At 58.0% G+C, this 16,441-nt stretch overlaps 7 protein-coding genes across 7 annotated transcripts; 3 read left to right on the top strand and 4 right to left on the bottom strand.

The window, feature by feature from the left end:
* Positions 1-1,222: 1,222 nt before the first annotated feature.
* BKCO1_500074 (short-chain dehydrogenase reductase 2) lies at positions 1,223-2,396 on the bottom strand (the record flags this gene model as incomplete). The annotated part of the gene is made up of 3 exons (XM_020276898.1): positions 1,223-1,536; positions 1,592-1,913; positions 2,013-2,396. 3 exons carry the CDS (start codon positions 2,394-2,396, stop codon positions 1,223-1,225), a joined length of 1,020 nt encoding a protein of 339 aa, XP_020134031.1.
* A 399-nt stretch (positions 2,397-2,795) lies between these two features.
* Positions 2,796-3,809, top strand: BKCO1_500073 (letm1-like protein; the record flags this gene model as incomplete). Its single annotated transcript, XM_020276897.1, has 1 exon — positions 2,796-3,809. One exon carries the CDS (start codon positions 2,796-2,798, stop codon positions 3,807-3,809), a length of 1,014 nt encoding a protein of 337 aa, XP_020134030.1.
* Positions 3,810-4,115: 306 nt separating this feature from the next.
* On the top strand, positions 4,116-5,160 carry BKCO1_500072 (eukaryotic translation initiation factor 3 subunit k; the record flags this gene model as incomplete). The annotated part of the gene is made up of 3 exons (XM_020276896.1): positions 4,116-4,285; positions 4,526-5,049; positions 5,117-5,160. The coding sequence occupies 3 exons, from the start codon at positions 4,116-4,118 to the stop codon at positions 5,158-5,160; spliced, it is 738 nt and encodes a 245-aa protein (XP_020134029.1).
* Positions 5,161-5,716: 556 nt separating this feature from the next.
* Positions 5,717-7,291, bottom strand: BKCO1_500071 (pdcd2-c domain-containing protein; the record flags this gene model as incomplete). The annotated part of the gene is made up of 1 exon (XM_020276895.1): positions 5,717-7,291. The coding sequence occupies one exon, from the start codon at positions 7,289-7,291 to the stop codon at positions 5,717-5,719; it is 1,575 nt and encodes a 524-aa protein (XP_020134028.1).
* Positions 7,292-7,739: 448 nt separating this feature from the next.
* BKCO1_500070 (regulatory factor sgt1) lies at positions 7,740-9,874 on the bottom strand (the record flags this gene model as incomplete). The annotated part of the gene is made up of 2 exons (XM_020276894.1): positions 7,740-9,356; positions 9,410-9,874. 2 exons carry the CDS (start codon positions 9,872-9,874, stop codon positions 7,740-7,742), a joined length of 2,082 nt encoding a protein of 693 aa, XP_020134027.1.
* A 424-nt stretch (positions 9,875-10,298) lies between these two features.
* Positions 10,299-14,132, top strand: BKCO1_500069 (spindle-pole body protein; the record flags this gene model as incomplete). The annotated part of the gene is made up of 3 exons (XM_020276892.1): positions 10,299-10,883; positions 10,957-13,838; positions 13,904-14,132. The coding sequence occupies 3 exons, from the start codon at positions 10,299-10,301 to the stop codon at positions 14,130-14,132; spliced, it is 3,696 nt and encodes a 1,231-aa protein (XP_020134150.1).
* Positions 14,133-14,830: 698 nt separating this feature from the next.
* BKCO1_500068 (uncharacterized protein) lies at positions 14,831-16,159 on the bottom strand (the record flags this gene model as incomplete). Its single annotated transcript, XM_020276891.1, has 3 exons — positions 14,831-15,484; positions 15,543-15,668; positions 15,731-16,159. The coding sequence occupies 3 exons, from the start codon at positions 16,157-16,159 to the stop codon at positions 14,831-14,833; spliced, it is 1,209 nt and encodes a 402-aa protein (XP_020134151.1).
* Between the last annotated feature and the right edge of the window lie 282 nt (positions 16,160-16,441).

The raw sequence follows: 16,441 nt of genomic DNA, 5'->3' as shown, positions 1-16,441 counted from the left end.
AATGCGGAGCATGCAGAGTGTCTGGCCATCTCAATCATGGCTGAATATCTCGCTGCAACTTGCAGCACCATTGTCTCGGGGAACAGTGATCAAGGAATGATGATGCAGGCTAGTATCCTGTTAGTTTGAAGCGTGAAGGAATAGAAAGGAAGATGGCCGAGAAAGACTTGGCTGCATAGCTGTCGATCTCCCAATCCCAAGAAGGTCTCTCACCACAGCATGCTGCTTACGGTGGCAATTTTTCACTTGAATGCACGGTCAAATGCTGTCTAGCACCACAGCAGACTACTTGATGCGATGATTTGGAAGTACACAATGCTGGGCCAGCTGAGAGGATCCGTACCAGGTACGCATTCATATGGAGAATCCAGCTGCGTCCCAAAACTGTGGTTCGAGGGGAATGTAGCACGTGAAGCGGCCCCTGCGGCTCAGGTAAGTGTGTTCGTGTAACGTCGGGTGGAAGGGCGGAGCTGGATCTTTGCGTCTGACAGCGGCCGCAGACGTGTCATCCAGCCACCGATTGACGCAGGCGGCAGGTCTGTGTAACTAAATGAACGTCCAGACTGGTGTTACCGACTTGGTGCCTGCGGTCGCTGTGGTCTGATGACTCCAAAGGGATGAAAGAGTAACAGAATTGTATGCGTACTAGGTCCCCCGTCCCACCGTGCCTTGGCATACTTACTACGTCAGGTCGTGTGGAAGTAGAGCTTGGTACCAATCGACCAATGAGAAATGCAGCGCACTTCAGCCGTAAGTGTTTCGAGCAAAGTCTCCCTTCCGCATTTGGGAGGAAGCCATGCCCAATGCCTAAAATATGGCAGTCATTCATGCCCGAAATCAGAAGAAAAAAAGCTGTGCATAGCTGCTAGGCAACTGCAATACGTATTGTCGAAGCTGTTAGCCAACGCGAACGATCAGAACAGAGACACGAATTTGTAAGCTCCGGGCTAAGCAACGGTAAGCTGGCCAGTCTTTCGACAAACCCGCAGTATTTGTAAGCGCGTCCGTTGATACGGGACAGCGTCAATTACGCGTGTATCGTCACCTGGTCATGCAGCACGATATGTAGACGCATGCATATGCACCATGCCACATCGTCACCGGAACGACAATGCAAAACCGCATAAAAGCGGTTGGAACGGGACTTCCATTTGCGATTTAGATGTCCCGGTGGGAAAGCAGATCGACCTTTTAAAGGGGGTTTATATGGCCACGAAACGATTCAGCGTCGTGAGCCCTTACCCATGCCTACCTTGCCTATATCATCTCGGGCTCTCTCCTGCATCCAGTTGGGCAATCCTCTGATGCTCGACACAAACTTGAACGTCTTTGGCAATATCAGTTGGTTGCCACGGCAAGCAAAGATCTGGTCCAAGATAGCATTGCCGACATATTCGGGCGTCATCAAGGGCCCCTGGTGACGTTCGAGGTCCTTGGCATAGTCGGCGACAAGAGCCGTTCTGGTCCAGCCGGGATGAACGACGGTGGTGTGGACATCAGGTGCCTCGTGGCGGTGGCGGAGCTCGAGGGTGAGGCCTATGATGCCGTCAGCTGCATTGGCAATACAGAGAGGCGTGATGTAAGAATATACCTTCGTGGAAAGCAAGCGCACCAGACTTTGTGACGGAGTAGTCGGTGATGCTCGGCACCGTCACGAAGCTGGCCATGCTGGCAACGGTGACGACATGACCTTTATTGTGCTTGATCATGTCGGGCAGGAGAGCTTGGCAGGTGTACCAATGAGAGAGTAGGTTGACTCCGAAAATCTTGCCAAGTTGGGCAGGAGTGGTGTCGAGAATGGTGTGGGAGGAACCAATGCCGGCGTTATTGACCAAGATGGAAGGCTGACCGACGGCCGACTTGATCTGGTCTGCTGCTTGGACGACGGCATCAGGATCGGTAATGTCGCAGCGCTGAAAGAAAATGTTTGCTGAACAGCGTTAGTTGGACAGGAATCAAGAAAGATGGCGGAGGGACATGCCATGTTCTAGTCTTTTGGGAAGCGGCTGGACATCCAATATGGCCACTTTGACGCCGCGTTGGACGAGTCCGTTGACAACGACCTCTCCGATACCGCTGCAGCCACCGGTCACGACGGCAATCTCGTTGCACCAAACCCAGCGATGGGCATCACTCCGGATGCTCCAACCATTGGTGGCGAGGGAATTGAGCCAGGAGTTGACGTGACCTGCCAGGCCCAAGGCGAAGATCCACTTCAATGAAGACACGATGCGGGAAAGAGGAGCAAGACCAACAAGGCGGCGTATGATTGGCTCCTTGACATGGTCCGGGGCTCTAGTGAGCAGCAGGAGCAGCGGGCCAGTTATCAAAGGATTCGTGAGAGCACCCGCAACGGGGGCAGTGAGATTGACGACGGCCCGGAGGGGTTTGGACATGGCGACGATGCGGAACGAAACCAAGCGGGCGGGCGGGTTATGTAGATGGTTGGGATTGATGAAGCAGCAGTCAGCAGCGCGGACCAGGATCTGGGGAAGGCGCAGGTAAGCTCATGAGCCGAGGCAAGGCTACGTCGGAACCAACTGATCGTCCCCAGAAATCCCTCGGCCGTGGAGTGGAGCAGTTCTGTAGCTCGCCATGACATTTCCATTTTCGGGCTCCAATGCGAAGGCCAGCGTGAGGGCCGAGGCGCGACGGGAGGTGCGGACGTGGTGGTGACGTCGACTAGGTAGGCGCGCACGACAGGCCGGGCCGCGGCAACCTTTCCATCTCGCGCGCGTCTCGTCGAAATAATTCCAGCCACAACCACTCGTCGCCCACGCCCGCTGCTCTATGATATGATTCCCCGCCTGGCCCGTATGGGCAGTGCGAGGCCGATCCCGTCGCTCTTCGTCCTCACCCCGCTCCAAGTCGCCTGTCGCCGCGCCTCAACCCAAATCCTTCACTCCAACAAACAGGCCAATGGCCCAAGCACCACCCTACCTGCGACTCTCGAAATCCCCGCCCGCGACCCCGGACAGAATATTCTCAGCTATGCCTTCCAGTCCGGCAAGGCCTACTGGGGATTCTACAAGCAGGGCGTGAAGAATGTCTGGGCAAACCGCAAGCTCGCGAACGAGGTCAAGTCGAAGCACAGAAGCGCGTCCGGCATGGCCTTGACGCGCCACGACTTCCAGCTGCTGCGCCGGTCAAGGCACGACATGCGCCGCGTCCCCGCCTTCGCTCTTCTGCTCCTAGTGTTCGGTGAGTGGCTGCCGTTAATCGTCATCTTCGTCAATGGCCTCGTCCCGCTGCCGTGTCGCATTCCGCGCCAGGTTCAGAGTGCCGAGCGCAAGCGCGAGGACCAGCGTTACCGAGGCCGCCTGCTGCTGTCCGACACGTCACAGCGAGCCGGCCTGCACAGCCAGCATGTGCCGAGCGGCGATACTCAGCTGAAGGCGCTGAGCACGCTGCGCATCGACCTCAAAACCGCCACCAAGAACCTGCTTGACCACAAGGGAACCGCCCTGCCTGCCTATCTGCAGCTTGCCTTTACCAACTTCAACCTGCGCTCGCCCCTCTGGGACCGGACATCGATCTCCGCTATCATGCCCACCGTGTTGTGGAAGCACAGGCTGAAGAGGCACTTGACATACATGGCCACCGATGACGCACTGCTGCTGCGCCATGGCGGCGTCAAGAGTCTTAGTGCAGAAGAGGTGCTCTTTGCTTGCACCGAGCGCGGCATACGACTTGTGGAAGAGGATGGCCAGGTGAGGCGGCACCAAAAATTGAGAGAGGATTTGACCCAGTGGCTGGAGAAGAAGAGGTCCGAGGCGTGGTTGAAGCTGTTTGAGAAAGAGTTAAAGTAACAAGTGTATGTATGTACATTACTGCTGTAAAGCCTGCCAAGGAGCACACTTATTCCACTCATGTATAAATATGAACATTCACGATCCCACTCGGATGATTTTCCTTACAATCGCCGGCGAAAGTGATCATTAGGTGCGTTGTGCGGAGTGGCGGGCGGCGATGCCTTGTGATTCAGGCAAGATCACGTGCAGCCCACTCGGGGCTCGCGACGACGAAAATGCGAGGTTTGTGGCCCACCAGAAAACCTCCAGCTCCCCTCCAAACTCTTTCACTTCGGCCTCGCTGCCCACCACCACCCGCACATCATGGGCGTCCCCTTCGACTTCGCGCCGGAACGGCCTGAACACATCGACCAGATCCTCAACGGCCTGGATCGCTACAACCCGGAGACCACCGCCGTCTTCCAGGACTATGTGATGGGCCAGTGCGAGAGCCAGACCTACGACTGCTACGCAAACCTGGCTCTGCTGAAGCTGTACGTTATCCCGCCCCTGTTCCCCAGCGACTTGCCACCTTTCTCTCCCGTGCCGCGCGTTTCGCCTTTGTTGCAATGATGATCCAATACCACACGTTTCCTATTACCTGAGGGCTACGGAGAATGAACCCTCCTGCCCACTGAAGCGGAATTATTAGCTCTATCTGATAACGCAACTTATCCCTCATCTCTCTGCATGTACTCGCCCAGCACACATCGCTGACAGCCAGCCCCGCATAGCTACCAGTTCAACCCGCACCTTGCGCGCGACGAGACCATCACCAACATCCTGGTCAAGTCGCTGACCGTGTTCCCCTCGCCCGACTTCTCCCTCTGCCTTTCGCTCCTGCCGCCGCACATCCTGGCGCCGCTGTCGACCTCTGCTTCCAACCCGGCGGCCGGCGACCCGGCCCTCAGCGAGGCGGTGCAGAAGCTCAACGTGCTGAACAACCTGCTCGGCCTGGCCGACTACGCTGGCTTCTGGGCGGCCCTCGACAGCGACGACCTGTACGCCGACCTGATCGCGGACGTGTCCGGGTTCGAGGACCTCATGTGCGTGCGCATCGCCGTCACCGTCTCGCAGGCCGTGCGTGAGATCGAGCGTCCTATCCTCGAGTCGTGGCTTAACAAGAAGGGCGGCGAGTTCGAGCACTTCGTCGGCGACGTGTGTGGCTGGACCATTGATGGCCAGAACATCAAGGTCCCGCTGAACAAGGAGAACGAGGCAAAGGGCACCGTAGTGAGGGAGAACGTCAAGTTCGACCGTAAGTTGTCCCCAATGTTCGTTGTTTTGGTGGGAAACTGTTTCGCTAATGGAATTGCGTGGTATAGAATTCTCGAGGTTGATCAAGCGTGCGTACGAGCAGCCCGCGTAGATGCGGTTGCTTGGCGATGCCTATGACAACCTTATACCCCAGATCCTTGTGTTTCCTCCCTTTTGTCTTAATGTCACCCTGGGTAGACCAATCACCATTTGGTGCGCCCATCATTCTGCCACTTTCAAAAAGAGATATCTGTGGGCACTTGCGCCCGCCCCAAAACGTTTGGCGTGCACGAGGACGGCGAAGATATAGGGTAAACGGCGTTTACGAGATGATGACATGATGCGGTGCCATCTTCAGATGCAAGATGTGTGTTACCTGCTCTCTTGAAAATTCAGCTGGTAGAGGGTTGGGGACTCAAATTGTTCCTTGCGTTGAAGGCTGAAAAATGTCCTACAACGCAAGTACAAGCCGCCAGCAACAGGGAGGCTGCATCAAACAGGAAGCTCCCTGAAACAAGTAGAGCAAAGCAAGAAAAAAAAAACAGAACCATCCCTTCATTCTCTCTCTTCTCCCTCGCTGTGATATCGTAAACATAAACAAAAACGCCATATGCTACCCGCCACCATCAGGAATTTTTTTTCATCTCACCAAACCTTTCCCCCGTCACTCACTTCCTCACAGCCACCTCCTCCCACTGAACCCCCACCCACTCCTCCACATACCCAACCTCCCCGTCCTTCGCATCCTTCGCCGTGCAATCCTTCGCGCAAACCCCGACTATGACAGTGCCCCACTCCATCCCCTCGAGCCCCAATTCCTCGGCCTCCAGCTCCGCGATAGCCTGCGGCGTCAACTGCACCTCAAACACGCGCTCGGCACCGCAGTTCCCACACTTCGGCATGCCATTCCCGCGGCCTCCCGCCGTCTTGACCTTGGCATTCCTTTCACCGCCGTCCATCTCCTCGTCTTCATCCTCGTCCTTCTCCTCCTCGCCCGCAAACATCTTCCCCACCCCATCCCGCCGACTGTACAGCAGCGGCTCCCCCCGCCACTCGTACCGCAGCACCTGCTCCGGGTTCTGCGCCAGGCGGTCCGCGAACGCCTGGAACGTCTTGTCCATCAGCGATTCGTAGATTTGTTTCTCTTCTTTGCTCTGCCCCGACCCTCCCGCACCTCCTCCTCCAGCGTTCTCGGCGGCGGCGTCGTCCGGATCCGCCGCGTTCGGATCCAGCTCCGCGTTCGCTGGGAGGACCGACGTGTCTTCCGGAGACAGCGTCTCGTAGTCCGCGTCGAGGTGGTACGACGGGTACGGCTTGGCCAGCGCGGAGGCGTCCGTCGGCCACGGCTCGTAGGGAACGGCGGCGGCGGCTGGTGCGTGCTGCTTCTGGTCGGGGGTGCCGGGCGCGGAGGCGGCGATGCGTGCTTTTTGCGCAAACGTCTCGGCGAGGCTGCCGCCTTCGTCCTCGTCCTCCTTCGCTGCCGTCGTCGTCGTCGTCTGCTGCGGCGGCTTCGCAGCCAACCCGCTCGCTGGCGAGGCGAACGGGTTCGCCGCTCCTCCTCCAAGACCACCACCACTCGCAGCGAACGGATTCGCAGCAAACGGATTCGCCATTGCCCCAGCACCCAGACCACCACCTCCACCACCAAACACCGCCGACCCCAGCCTCCCCTGCTCCGCCCTCCTCTTTTCTTCCTCCACCCTCTTCCTCTCCGCCTCCGCCGCCGCCTCTTCGTTCTTCTTCCTCTCCGCCGCCGCCAGCGCGGCGTCGACGCCGACGGCGCGCACCGCGCGCACGGAGCCCGGCTTGCGCGCGCACGCCTTGCGCCGGCACCCGAAGACGTAGAGGCGCCGCGTGTGGCCGGGGAAGTGCGCGGGCGCGTCGCCGTTCAGCTGGAGGAGGAGCGGCATCGGCGCAGTGCAGGTGAGGCAGCGGGTCAGGGCGTGGGAGGGGGGGTGTGTGGAGGTCGTGGTGGGCGTGGTGGGCCAGGTCTGTTTTTTTGGGGGGTTGGGATTGTTAGTGTGGGAGTGGTTCTTGTTGTTTTTGTTCTTCGTGATTGGTTCTTCGTTCTTCTTCTTCTCTGGGTGAGGGGGGTGGGTGGTGGTGCTGCGTACCGGTTGCCCGCCTAGCTGGCTGAAGGTGTCGTCGGTTGGCTCTTTGGAGGCGTAGCCGAGGAGGACGTTGGTCTCGGTGTATTCCGAGTCGCCGCCGTCGGAGGAGGCGTCGCTGTCGTGGGGGGCCATTGCGTTGGTGTGCGCTATTGTGAGGGTGCTGGTTGGAGAGCTTGGTTTTTTTTTTTGTGGCGTTGTGCTTTCGCGGGGTTGGTGTTGAAAAAAAGTTGGGGCGCGAGTCGACGCGGTTGATAAGATAGCGCGTCACTCTTACCCGACGAGTTGCTCATGTCGTCATTAGAAGACTGCGCGTCTAGTAGCGTAATATCCACGATGAATACATGCTTTAATCGCGTACAATCGGAAAGCTTGTTCATGCCTTTTGGTCAAGTTTGCTCCAAATCTACTCTTCTGCTCGGAGCTGTCCATTCTTATGCAATTGTAATAATTATCGGATAATGAACTGGAGAGTGGCGCTTTTTTTTTTTTGAAAGTTGGCAAGAGTGCGCGGTCTTTCAGGTAAGGTGTTGACACTTATGTAAATTTCATTCAGTTTCATTTTGTTTGCATGATCATGTCCTCACTTCTTTTCCGGTTCATCCCTTGGCATATTAACACCCATCATTCCCATCATGTTGCCCGCAGGCCCCGCCATACCGGCCTGGCCCTTGAAGGCCTCCAGCATATTCTTCAACAGGTTATAATCCATATCGCCAGCCTCTTCCTTTTCATTATCGCTTCTTTCAATCTCCTCCACATCATCATCATCCTCTGCCGCTGCCTTTGCCTTTCCTTTACCCTTAGCCTTGATGGATTTCTGTCCATCAGCAGCAGACTGGGGCTTCGGATTCAAGTCTAGCGCACCAGCCTCCTTGAGTTCCGCCTCCATGCTCTCCATCATCTTGCGGAATTCCTCCGCCTCCTTCGGATCATACGCGTCTTCGTCGTCGTCGTCAGAGCTCAGTTCTTCCACCACCTTCTTGGCGCCTTTCTGCCCTGAGCCCTTCGGCGGCGGCCTCGGGGGCCCAAACATCTTCGCCTCCTCTTCCTTCTCCTTCAGCCTCGCCTCGACCTGCTCGCCCTTCAGCTTCCTCACCTCATCTATCGGCATCTCCATGACCTCCTTGTAGACCTCCTCCGGCATCCCCATCATCGTCCGTATCATCTTCGAGAACTCCTCCTCATCAAACGACGCCACCTTATCCTCGCCCTCGCTGCTGACCTCGCTACCATCATCATCATCATCCTCCTCATCCATATCATCCAGCCCCCCCTCCGCCCCTTCCAGCCCCGCGCCATCATCGTTCAAAAAACCCTCAAACCGCTCCACCATCTTCCGCAGATTCGCCTGGACGTCCTTGTCCCCGAACCCTTCGTCCGTGCCCCTCGTCCCCTCCATGGTGAAGCCCTTCTTGCCCGCCAACTCGCGCTCGAAATCGCCGTAGTCGATGTTCATCCAGCTGTCGTCGTCCTCGCGCGCGTCCCACCCGGCCACCTCCGCGTCCGTCGGCAGCGCGTCGTCGCCCGTCTCTAGGTCGTCGAGCAGCAGCGCGATTTCTCGCACGGCGGGGGTGTCGCGGTGCGCGGGGTCGAGGACTAGCATGTCGAAGCCGCTGGAGAGCTTCATGCCGAGGTGGAGGCGGTCGTGGTGTTGCTGCTGCTGTTCGGTGGTGGTGGTGGATGCTGGTGGTTGTTTGAGGGCGTCGGCCCAGGATGTGTTGGGGGCGTCGAATTCTTGCGACTTGAGCTGCGCGTAGCCGACTTTGGTGAAGCGCACGCGCACCGTCACGAGGTCTTGGGGTGGGAACTTCAGGGTTGGAGGTGGAGGTGTCGTCGTTGCTGTTGCGGCGGCGGGCTCCTTGGCGTCGTCTTGCTTGAGGGGTTTCAGCGCGATGGGGTCGCGCAGGTAAAAGGCCTCGACGGCCGGGCTGATGTAGGCCGGGTTGCGGTGCAGCAGGTGGGCCAGCCGCCGCGGGATGGTGACGAGGGCGTGGTGAAGGGTCGCGGAGATGTCGGCAGGGTAGTTGCGCAGCCGGTAGAAGGCTTCGGACTCGATCAAGGGCGAGTCGGTTGGCGCGACGGGGGTGCCGGTTGCGATGATGGAGCGGGCTTCCGGGAGGGTTAGGGGACGTTTTTCTGGGGCGGTGGGCGGGCCGGACAGGGGGATGATTTTTATTTGGCCGTCGTTGAGCCAGACCTGGGGCGCTGTGTGAGTGTGTTATAGAAAATTTGGTGGTGGTGGTGGCTTACTCTGTTTTCGGCCACTTCCGGATTGAGCCATTTTGGAAGGGTGTTGGCGGCTTCGATGAGGAGAAACTCGCCGTCGGTGTCGTAGACGCGGATCCAGGCGTCGGGATACTGCTTGCTTATTTCGCGAAGCAGGTAGACGATCAGCCACTCGTCGGCCACGGAATCGCCGTAGTTGGTGGTGCCGCGCAGTAGCCACGTGCCGTCCTCTCTCTTCAGCTCCAGCTTGAAAGAGTCGCGCTGCCATATGTAGTCTTTAAGAAGTTTCTTGCTGAGAAGGTTTGCCGCCGTTTCCACAGCTCTGAGCCGTTCGCGGACCTGCGAGTCTGTGGCAGCCGTCGAGTTGATTGCATAGATGATGTACTCGACCGTGTCGTCTGGGAGGCGCTTGGGGAAGCCATCAAAGCCCTCGCCGAACCACTTGAAGTCGTCCTGCGGAGGGTCGCCGATTTCCTTGCTCTTTTGCATGGCCGGAAATGCTCCGACTAAGGATGCTGTAGGACACGATGCGGAAGACCCCGGTCCAAACTGAAAGAATGATTGGTTAGCGGGGTGCAGAAAAGTGCGGCGACCCGAATGGCACCGCTGGAGGCGGATGGCAAAGATGGAAGGTCTTGGCGTAGTGGTCCGTGCAGAGTCTCCAGGCAGGTGCGGGGACGCCAGTCCCAAAACGACAACAGGAAAACAAACAACCGCTCCAAGCTACAACCACCCGACCGCCCGCCCAACCTTCCGCCGAAACGCCAACGACAACAATCCGCGCCAGCCATTGCGGCCCATCACCACCATTCTTTTCCTCTTTTTTCCTGCATTTGCGCACGCGCATGACTAACCCACCATAGCCACGAAAGCTGCTGCTGGCGCCACTTAAAAAACGAACACCGAATTCACCATGGCGCACATCTACCCGGACACCCCGCGCACCGCGTACGGCGACGGCGACCAGACGCGTCTTACGGCCGCCGACTTGGATCTGGACATGTCCATCGAGCCGTCCTTCCACTCGCCCTCGAAGCACGGCGACGACCTCGTGCGCCAGATGCGTGGCCAGCGCACCCCGCGCGGCCTCAAGACGCCCTCGGCCGGCCGCAACCCTCTCGTCGCCGGCCGCCGCCAACAACAGCAGCAGCCACCCGGCAAGCCCGAGTTCACCCCGCTGCTGAAGAGTGCGATGAAGAACAGGATATCTAGCGCCTACGACAGGGAGCTCGGAGCCGCCGGCGGCGCCGTTGGCAACCCGGTCTTCAAGGCCGGCGTCCAGACGCCCGCTGCGCTGAAGCCCGGGTACAAGTTCGACAACAGCCCACTGCCCGAGGGCAGCTCCATGTACGACGGCTCGTCGGCAACGGACATGACCGAGCTGGCGGACCCTGCGCCGCCGGTTGCGAGCAGCAGTTTCATGTCGACCCCCATGGCGCTGCCGCGGTCGGGCGAGATGGATAGAGGGAACATGCTCACTCTGCGGGAGCAAGAAGCAGTGCGTGTTGATGTTCTTTATTTACAGTTTTAAATGGCGCCTTCTACGTGGCTAACATGTGGCGGAATTGCAGAAAATCGCACAGATCGACAAGGACAACTTCGGCCTAAAACTCAAGATCCACTACCTCGAGGAGAACATGAGACGCACCGGCACCGAGTTCCAGCAGAGCGCCCTGCAGGAGAATACGGAGCTCAAGGTCGACCGTGCGAAGATGCAGGTCGAGCTTAAGGGCCTGAAAAAGTCGCTACAAAAGGCTGAGAGGGACCTCGAGGAGTACAGAGTACAGCTGCAGGACTATGCCGAAAAGGTCAAGAAGAGACATCTCGACTCGAGCGCGCGAGAGGAAATCGAGGAGTTGAGGAATCTGGCAGAATCGAGGGCGGCTGAGCTCGAGGAGCTTCAGAAGAAGGTCGACTCTGCTGACACGGATAACGAGGAGGTGGAGAAGCTGCAGGGCGAAGTTGAGGAACTGGAAAATGAGTTGCAGCAAAAGGATCAGGAGCTGGATGAGAAAGATGAGCAGCTCGAGGATCTCCGCGCCAAGCTGGAGACGGCTGAGGGTGGCGATGGCGATTCCGAGGACAAGCAACGGCTCATAGATGAGCAGGCCGACAAGATCGACGAGCTCGAGGATCAGGTTCGGAAAACCACCGCCGAGAGAGACGAGAAAGAAGACGAACTCGAAGAGCTTCACGAAAGGCTAGAAACCCTCGAAGGCGAAAAGGACAACCAGCTGAAAGCATTGCAACGACAACTGGAATCATTTGAGCGGTCAAAGAAGGAGGATCTTTCGGCATTGGAAGAAAGGATTCGACTAAAGGATCTAGACATCAAGTCTTTGGAACGCCAGGTCGAGTCTGCCGAACGTGAGAAGCAAAGCGAGGTCGATGCACTTCTCGACCGTGTGAGGATTGCCGAGGCTTCTGGCGGAAATCAGGCCCAACTTGCCCAGCAAGCTGCCAATGAGGCCCGTGAGAAGCTGCATCAGACGACCCGGGAGAAAGATGACGAAATCTACGCTCTTCAAGCCCGTCTAGATGCGGCTGAAGTCCTAGAAGACAAACTCGAGCAATGCCAACACCAATTACGCCAATACGCCGATGATGCGAGACGCCGAGACGCCGTTGAGGATAGGAGAGAGCAAGAGATCCAGAATCTCCGTGAACAGCTTCGTACCTCGGAGCGGAACATGAGCCCACTAAAGAGACGGATAGGAGAACGTGATGGCTCTGATCGAGAGTTGGAAAGACTTCGAACCACCCTGGCTGAGCGTGATCACGAGATTTTCAACCTGAAGCGTGCTGCTGAGAACCAAGCCGCATCTTTGGAGGAGCTTAAGCGCACTCAACTCGACGCTGCGAGCCGTTCTTCGGATGCAGAGGGTATCAAGAGGGCTTTGGAGTTCACCAGGAAAGACCTTGAGCAAAGCCGCAGAGCCCAGGAACAAGCCGAGTATGCTCTTACCCAACGCACACGCGAACTGGAATCCGCTCGTCAGTCTCTGGAGGAATTGAGGCGGTCACAACTCGAAGCCGCAAGCCGCTCTTCGGATCTTGAGGGTGTCACTAGGGCTCTGGAATTCACCCGGAAGGATCTCGAGCACAGCCGGAGGGCTCACGAACAACTCGACGCTACACTCTTCGAGCGCACTCGTGATCTGGAGGCAGCTCGTAGGTCTTTGGATGATCGGACTAGGGAACTGGAGGCTGTCCGTAGGAGCCTTGACCAACGTATCGTGGAACTCAATGACAAGAGCAGGGAGCTGGAAACTACCAAGAGAACCTTGGTTGAGCGGACAGAGGAGCTTGAGCTGCTCCGCAGCCACAAGGACGAGCCCGGCACGCAGTTCGAGCTTGTCAACAACCTTGCCCGAGAGCGCGAGCAGGACCTCGACCGTCTCCGATCCACCGTCAATGCTCGCGAGAAGGATCTTGAGGCTGTCCAAAAGCTAGCGAATGAGAGGCTAAATGCCATCAATGCGCTGCGAGAGCAGCTTGCTCAGTCAAAACAAGAACTTGAGGACGAGATCGAAGTCTTGATCGCTGCCGCTGACGAGGCTGACGTGGAGAAGGAGGCACTGGAGTTCAAGGTCACGCAGCTGGAGGAGGAACTCAAGGGCTCCGACCAAATCCAGAGCAAGATCGAGCCACTCGAGAAGCGCCTCCGCACCGCTGACCGAGAGAAGGCCAGCCTGCAGTCCGAGATTGAGTCACTCCAGCAGGACCTTGGCATCGCAGACAAGGATCGAGAATCCCTCCAAGCGCGGGTACGCAAGCTCGCCCAAGAACTTGAGCAGCTTCGCGCTTCTTCCAGCAAGGGACCCGACGTCTCGACTACGGGCGAACGCCGGGACCTGCACGGAGCCGTCAAGTCTGCGCAACTCGAGGCCGAGGAGCTCCGTCTCGAGCTCACGAACCGTGAGAAGCAGCTGTCGGAGCTGCAGACCAGGCTCCGCGAAGACAAGAAGAAGCACCGGACGGCAGAGCTCGAGAACGAGGAGCTCAAGCTCCAAATGTCGGAGAAGGACGGCGAGCTCGAAGCGTACGCGGCGCGCTTCAAGCGCGAAGGCGGCGCCAACCGTGACGCCATCAAGAAGCACACGGCCGACCTGAAGGAGCTGCACGAGATGCTGCGAAACGCGACGCTCGAGGTCGAGGAGCTGCAACTCGCCCTCGCCGAGCGCGACGCCCAGCTGGACGCGGCCACCAAGGACTCGCGCCAGAAGGAGCGCAAACTCAAGACGCTCCAGCTGCAGGCCGACGCCAGCGGCGATGCCGTCGAGCTCAAGGCCCAGCTGTCGGAGAAGGACAAGCGGCACTCGGGCGAGCTCAAGGGCCTGGCCAAGCAGATCCAGTACCTCCGCGCCCGGTGCGCGCGCGAGGAGAAGTTCCGCGACGGCTTGGCGTACGAGAAGAGGTTCTTCATGATGCAGATCGAGACGTACAACCAATGGTATGTCGTCCCCGTCCCCCGTTCCTTCGATCCTTTGTGTTTTGCTGACCTCGATCGAATCACAGCACTGGAGCCCACCTCCGCCTCGTCGAGGAAATGGGCATCACCCCCGACGTCTCCTTCCACAGACGTAAGCCTACCCTCCGCACCGCCGGCCTCGCCGTCATCGCCGCCGTTCGCATGCGTAAGATGCGCGAGGATTGGGCGGCCAGCAAGAAGCTGCATGATGCGCTTGTGAAGAAATTGGAGAGTATGAGGAGGGCGGGGAGGGCGAGCGGGAGGGTTGTGAGGTGAGAGGGTGAGCGAGTGTGGAGGGTTGATTGGAGAGAACGAGGGTGTATCGGGTACAAAATGGATCGGTTACTGGTATGTGGCGTTGGGCTTTGGGTGGTCTTCTCGGTTTCTCAGGGGTCTATTATTTGGAGTACGTTTCGGAGGGGGTTTGGCGTTTCGGTGTTGTTGTTGTTGTTGTTGTTCTACTTTACTGCCTCGTGTATATGGGGTGATCTACAGAGAATGGAGGCCAAACGGAGGTTGATGATGCTTCTTCATTTATATTTGTCGCGTACATGGTACGCATGCCTATTCGTATGGTCATTGGAAAATCGTTGAAGTATCATACGTACTTGTGCTTCTTTGATTGGCATGTCTCCTGCGTGAAACCAGATTCTACACCAAGTACCTACCCATGTTCACTGAGTAAGCCTTTTTGACGGAGTAAAGCCTCTGATTTCGTAGGGTTTCCGCTGGGGCCCAACCAATATCTACAGCTAAGAGGTTGAAAACAATCGGAACTCTATATTCAAGTATTCAGGAAACCAATGCAAGAAAAGAAATACGAAGAAACCGCTCCCAAGAAAAAAAGAAAAAACAAGTATCATGTCATTGATCTCCGTCCAGCCGTCCAAAACACCTCTTCCGAACGACGAAACAAACGGCCTCATCATCATCACCACCATCATCATCATCATCCCACCTATCGCCAGCCCCCCTCAATATCCCGGCGGCGGAGGAGAAAGATGCATCCGCATCTGCTGACCCCCCTGAGCGGCGCCGCCACCGCCGCCACCGCCCTCATACGCCGACGGCATATCAAACGGCGACACAGGCCGCGCCGGCGCGCCCTGCGGCGTCACCAGCGGATGCACCGACGGACTGTTCCGATAGCTCTCCGCCTCCGCCTCCGTCGTGCGGACATACCCCCCGGCGGCCCCCGCCCCAGCCTGATCCGGCCTAAACATCTGCGCGATATCCATGACCAAATCGCTCGGATTCGCGGCGTCCACGCACGCCGCCGCAAAACTCATGCACGGACCCGCGTGGCCGCGCTCGTCCGGGTGGTACATGCGCGAGCGGAAGCTGTAGTGGAAGAAGAAGGCGAAGGCGGCCATCTCGAGGCAGACGAGGGCGGAGGGCAGCCCGTACTTGACGTCGCGCGGGGAGAGGGTGCCGTTGCGCGAGAGGCCGGCGGGCGTGGGGACGAAGTTGAAGACGAGCGTCTGCAGGAAGATGACGAAGACGATGAGCTTGAAGGAGAGGAGCTTGGCGAGCGGCTTGTGCACGGCCATGAGGTGTTTGTTGGCGGTGTAGAAGCGGACAATGGTGAGGAAGCAGGCGACGAGGGAGATGTTGCTGATGAGGGTGATCTGCGTGGGGGGTTAGTGTGTGGGTGGTGGTGGTGGGGGGAGGGGTGTGCGGGCGTACCCAGATGTGGCCGAAGTGGATGGAGTTGGAGGCGGCGCAGTATGTGCCGGTTGCTGTGGAGGCTTCTTGGGCGATGATGAGGATGGTCTTGACGACGGGGTATTGGAAGACCATTATCCAGGTTTTCTGGACGGCGGCGGTCAGTATGGGGGGGAGTTGGATGGGGAGATGGGGTTGGGTCGTCTTACCTTGATGTCTGCGATGCTTTGGAACTCGTTGCGGGTCTGGGAGCGCGTGAAGCCGCTTTCGCGCACGGTGGGGTTCCGACCGTAGTGGACGAACAGAACAAAGAGGCATGCTAGAGCAAACGCCTCGTAGAGCTCCGGCAATGGCTCGATGTATTCGTATGCATCGTAGAAAAGAAGGCCCAGTAGAGAAAAGACGCTGTAGACGACGGGAGTCCAAATGAGGCGCACAATCTGGCGCTGTTCTGCCGGCCGAGAGTATCTGTGTAGGTGCTTGAAGATGAGGTAAAGGCAGGCGATGGTTGTGATGGCGATGCAGGGGATAGAGATGTAGGTAAGAAGCCACTGCGTGGTGATGCCGATATCCAGCGGCTGGCCATCCACGTCGGATATGGGCGCCGGACAGGTTGTGTTTTTCAGTTTATCGAGCATTGTTGGGTTGTGATGTGATGTGATGAAGTCGAATAAGCAGCCATGCCAGGCGACTATATAGACACTGGGCCTTGGGCCGCATACCGGAGGAACCGAGCCGCAGCGGCGTGGCTTTGGAAACTGACGGGGGAGTGTCACTGCAAGCCTTCCCCAAGCCTCTCAGACTTCGCATGGCATGCTCGTTTGGGTTTAGTCTTGTCAGCTGCGGATTGTTGGTGGACGTGCGCTGACGCGCGCTCAGCCACTCTTCCCACCGAACCAATCCTCCCAGCCCACTAGCGC

Source organism: Diplodia corticola (genome assembly GCF_001883845.1).
Source record: "Diplodia corticola strain CBS 112549 chromosome Unknown scaffold5, whole genome shotgun sequence".
Taxonomy (NCBI): domain Eukaryota; kingdom Fungi; phylum Ascomycota; class Dothideomycetes; order Botryosphaeriales; family Botryosphaeriaceae; genus Diplodia; species Diplodia corticola.
The sequence above is the reverse complement of the archived record's forward strand: the minus strand, read 5'-3'. Positions and strand labels throughout refer to the sequence as shown.